The sequence below is a fragment of the Nicotiana sylvestris genome, chromosome 8 (assembly GCF_000393655.2).
Source record: "Nicotiana sylvestris chromosome 8, ASM39365v2, whole genome shotgun sequence".
NCBI classification, from domain to species: domain Eukaryota; kingdom Viridiplantae; phylum Streptophyta; class Magnoliopsida; order Solanales; family Solanaceae; genus Nicotiana; species Nicotiana sylvestris.
In genome coordinates this window covers 173,678,884-173,681,283 of record NC_091064.1, presented here as the reverse complement: position 1 = coordinate 173,681,283, position 2,400 = coordinate 173,678,884, and the positions used below count along the sequence as shown (strand labels likewise).

The 2,400-nt window shown below is 40.1% G+C and overlaps 1 protein-coding gene across 1 annotated transcript; it reads right to left on the bottom strand.

Moving 5' to 3' along the window:
* Positions 1–379: 379 nt before the first annotated feature.
* LOC138876030 (uncharacterized) lies at positions 380–1,977 on the bottom strand. Its single transcript, XM_070154916.1, has 5 exons — positions 1,665–1,977; positions 1,259–1,467; positions 1,062–1,201; positions 797–867; positions 380–750 (listed from the first exon to the last, which is right to left on the bottom strand). Exons 1-5 carry the CDS (start codon positions 1,975–1,977, stop codon positions 380–382), a joined length of 1,104 nt encoding a protein of 367 aa, XP_070011017.1.
* Between the last annotated feature and the right edge of the window lie 423 nt (positions 1,978–2,400).

Genomic DNA, 2,400 nt, shown 5'->3' with positions numbered 1-2,400 from the left:
GAAATAGTATCTCTTTAAATGAACAGCATTCCAATGCGAAGGCAGTATCTTGCCTTCCATTGTCTCCAGTTCATATGCTCGTTTTCCTGCAACATCACGCACTCTGTAGGGTCCTTCCCATGTTCGACTTAATTCCCTGTGTTACCTATCTTTGTAGACTGAAAAACCTTTTAAAGCACGAAGTCCCCAATTTTGAAGAACCTGAGGCGTGCTTTTCTATTGTAGTATCGTTCTATGACTTGCTTTTGTGCTGCCATTCTTATTAAAGCAGCTTCTCTCCGCCCCTCGAGTAAATCTAGGTTGACCCGCATCTCCTCGTCATTAGACTCTTGTGTCGCCTGTGTGAACTGTGTACTTGGTTCCCCTATCTCAACTGGAATTAAAGCCTCAGCTCCATAAACCAACGAGAACGGTGTTTCACCTGTACTTGTTTTTGCAGTTGTGCGATAGCCCATAAAACTCCAGGTAACACTTCAGTCCAGTTTCCTTTTGATTCCTCTAGCCGTTTCTTTAAATTGTTGATAATGACTTTGTTTGTTGATTCTGCCTGTCCATTACCCATCGGATGATAGGGTGTTGACGTAATCCTTTTAATTTGCCAGCTTTGAAAAAATTCTGTGATCTGAGCTCCAATAAACTGAGGACCATTATCACATACGATCTCCTTTGGTACGCCGAATCGACATATGATATTCCACCAAATAAAGTCTCTGACTTCCTTTTTTCGCACATGTTTGAATGCACCTGCCTCTACCCATTTAGTAAAATAATCAGTGAGAATAAGCAAAAATTTTACCTGTCCTTTTGCTTGCGGTAATGGTCCTACGATATCCATTCCCCATTTCATAAATGGCCACGGTGCAATGACTGGATGTAATAATTTTGCAGGTCTATGCATATTGTAACCTTACCTCTGGCATTTATCACATTTGGCTACGAAACTTTCTGCCTCCTCTTCCATTTTAGGCCAGTAATAACCTGCCCTAATTTAGGTTCTTACTAGTGATCTTCCACCTGCGTGATTCCCGCAATGACCCTCGTGTATTTCTCTCATTACATACTCTGTTTGCGAAGGTCCAAGGCATCTTGCTAAGGGTCCACCAAACATCTTAAGATATAAATTGCCTTGTTTTAAGCAGTAGCGAGCGGCCTGCCTTCGAAGCGCATAAGCCTTTTTCTTGTCATCAGGGATGGTTCCATACTGCAAAAAAGCAACAATTTCGTTCCTCCAATCCCAGGTTAAGGTATTAAAATTTACCTCATTCGCATCAGGATCAAGAACTGAATGAAATAAATGTATCACTGAGGCATTTGCATTGTTTGCCACGTCGGCCGCTGATACGAAATTTGCTAACGCATCTGCTTCAAGATTTTTGTCCTTGGGTATTTGCCTAATCTTCCAATCTTGAAATTGTTTTATCAATTCCCGTACCTTTTCTAAGTACTGCTGCATCCTTGCTTCCCTGGCTGTATAAGTCCCCAGCATTTGATTAACTAAGAGTTGTGAATCACTCTTGATTATAATCTGATTTATGCCAAGTTCTCGTGCCAGTTCTAAACCTGCAATCATAGCCTCATATTCTGCCTCATTGTTAGTTATGGAATGACATTTAATAGCTTGCCGAATGATTTCACCCGTAGGTGGTACAATACTATCCCCAAACTTGCTCCTCTCACGTTAGATGAGCCATCAGTGAATAAAGTCCAAGTTCCTGGGTTGGCTCCATTGAACACCTGTAATTCTTTTTCTGCTTCTAACTGTATTCCCTGACTAAAATCAGCCACGAAATCAGCTAATACTTGCGATTTTATAGCAAATCTAGGTTGGTATGATATTTCGTATTCCCTTAACTCTATTGCCCACTTAGCTAACCTACCTGATAACTCATGCTTATGTGATATGTTGCGTAAAGGGTAGGTAGTTACCACAATGATAGGATGACATTGAAAGTAAGGTCTTAACTTTCTAGACGCCATGATTAACACAAGTGCAAATTTTTCTAACTGAGGATACCTCATTTTTGCATCTAACAAATATTTACTTACGTAATAGATAGGTGATTGTTTACCTTGCTCTTCTCGGACCAAAACATCAGTTACCGCCACCTCCGAAACAGCAAGGTAGAGGAGTAGCTTTTCCCTAGCCTTTGGTTTTGCCAACAAAGGTGGATTTGATAAGTATGTTTTCAAATTCCTAAGTGCTTGTTGACATTCCTCATTCCATTAAAATGATCCTGCTTCCTAAGAGATGAGAAGAATTTAAAACACTTCTCTGATGATTTAGAGATGAATCTTCCCAAGGCCGCAATTCTCCCTGTTAATCTTTGAACTTCTTTCTTGTTTGAAAGTATGTCAGAGATTTTCTCAATGGCTTTAATCTGTGTAGTATTTACTTCAATT

What these genes read in the sequence shown, in the direction of transcription:
- LOC138876030 (XM_070154916.1), bottom strand. Translation starts at nt 1,977, where the DNA reads ATGGCGTCTAGAAAGTTAAGACCTTACTTTCAATGTCATCCTATCATT. An exon ending in TTGATCCTGATGCGAATGAG is followed by an intron (nt 1,202 to 1,258) that starts GTAAATTTTAAT and finishes GCTTTTTTGCAG; the next exon opens with TATGGAACCATCCCTGATGA. An exon ending in CTTGGACCTTCGCAAACAGA is followed by an intron (nt 868 to 1,061) that starts GTATGTAATGAG and finishes TATTACATCCAG; the next exon opens with TCATTGCACCGTGGCCATTT.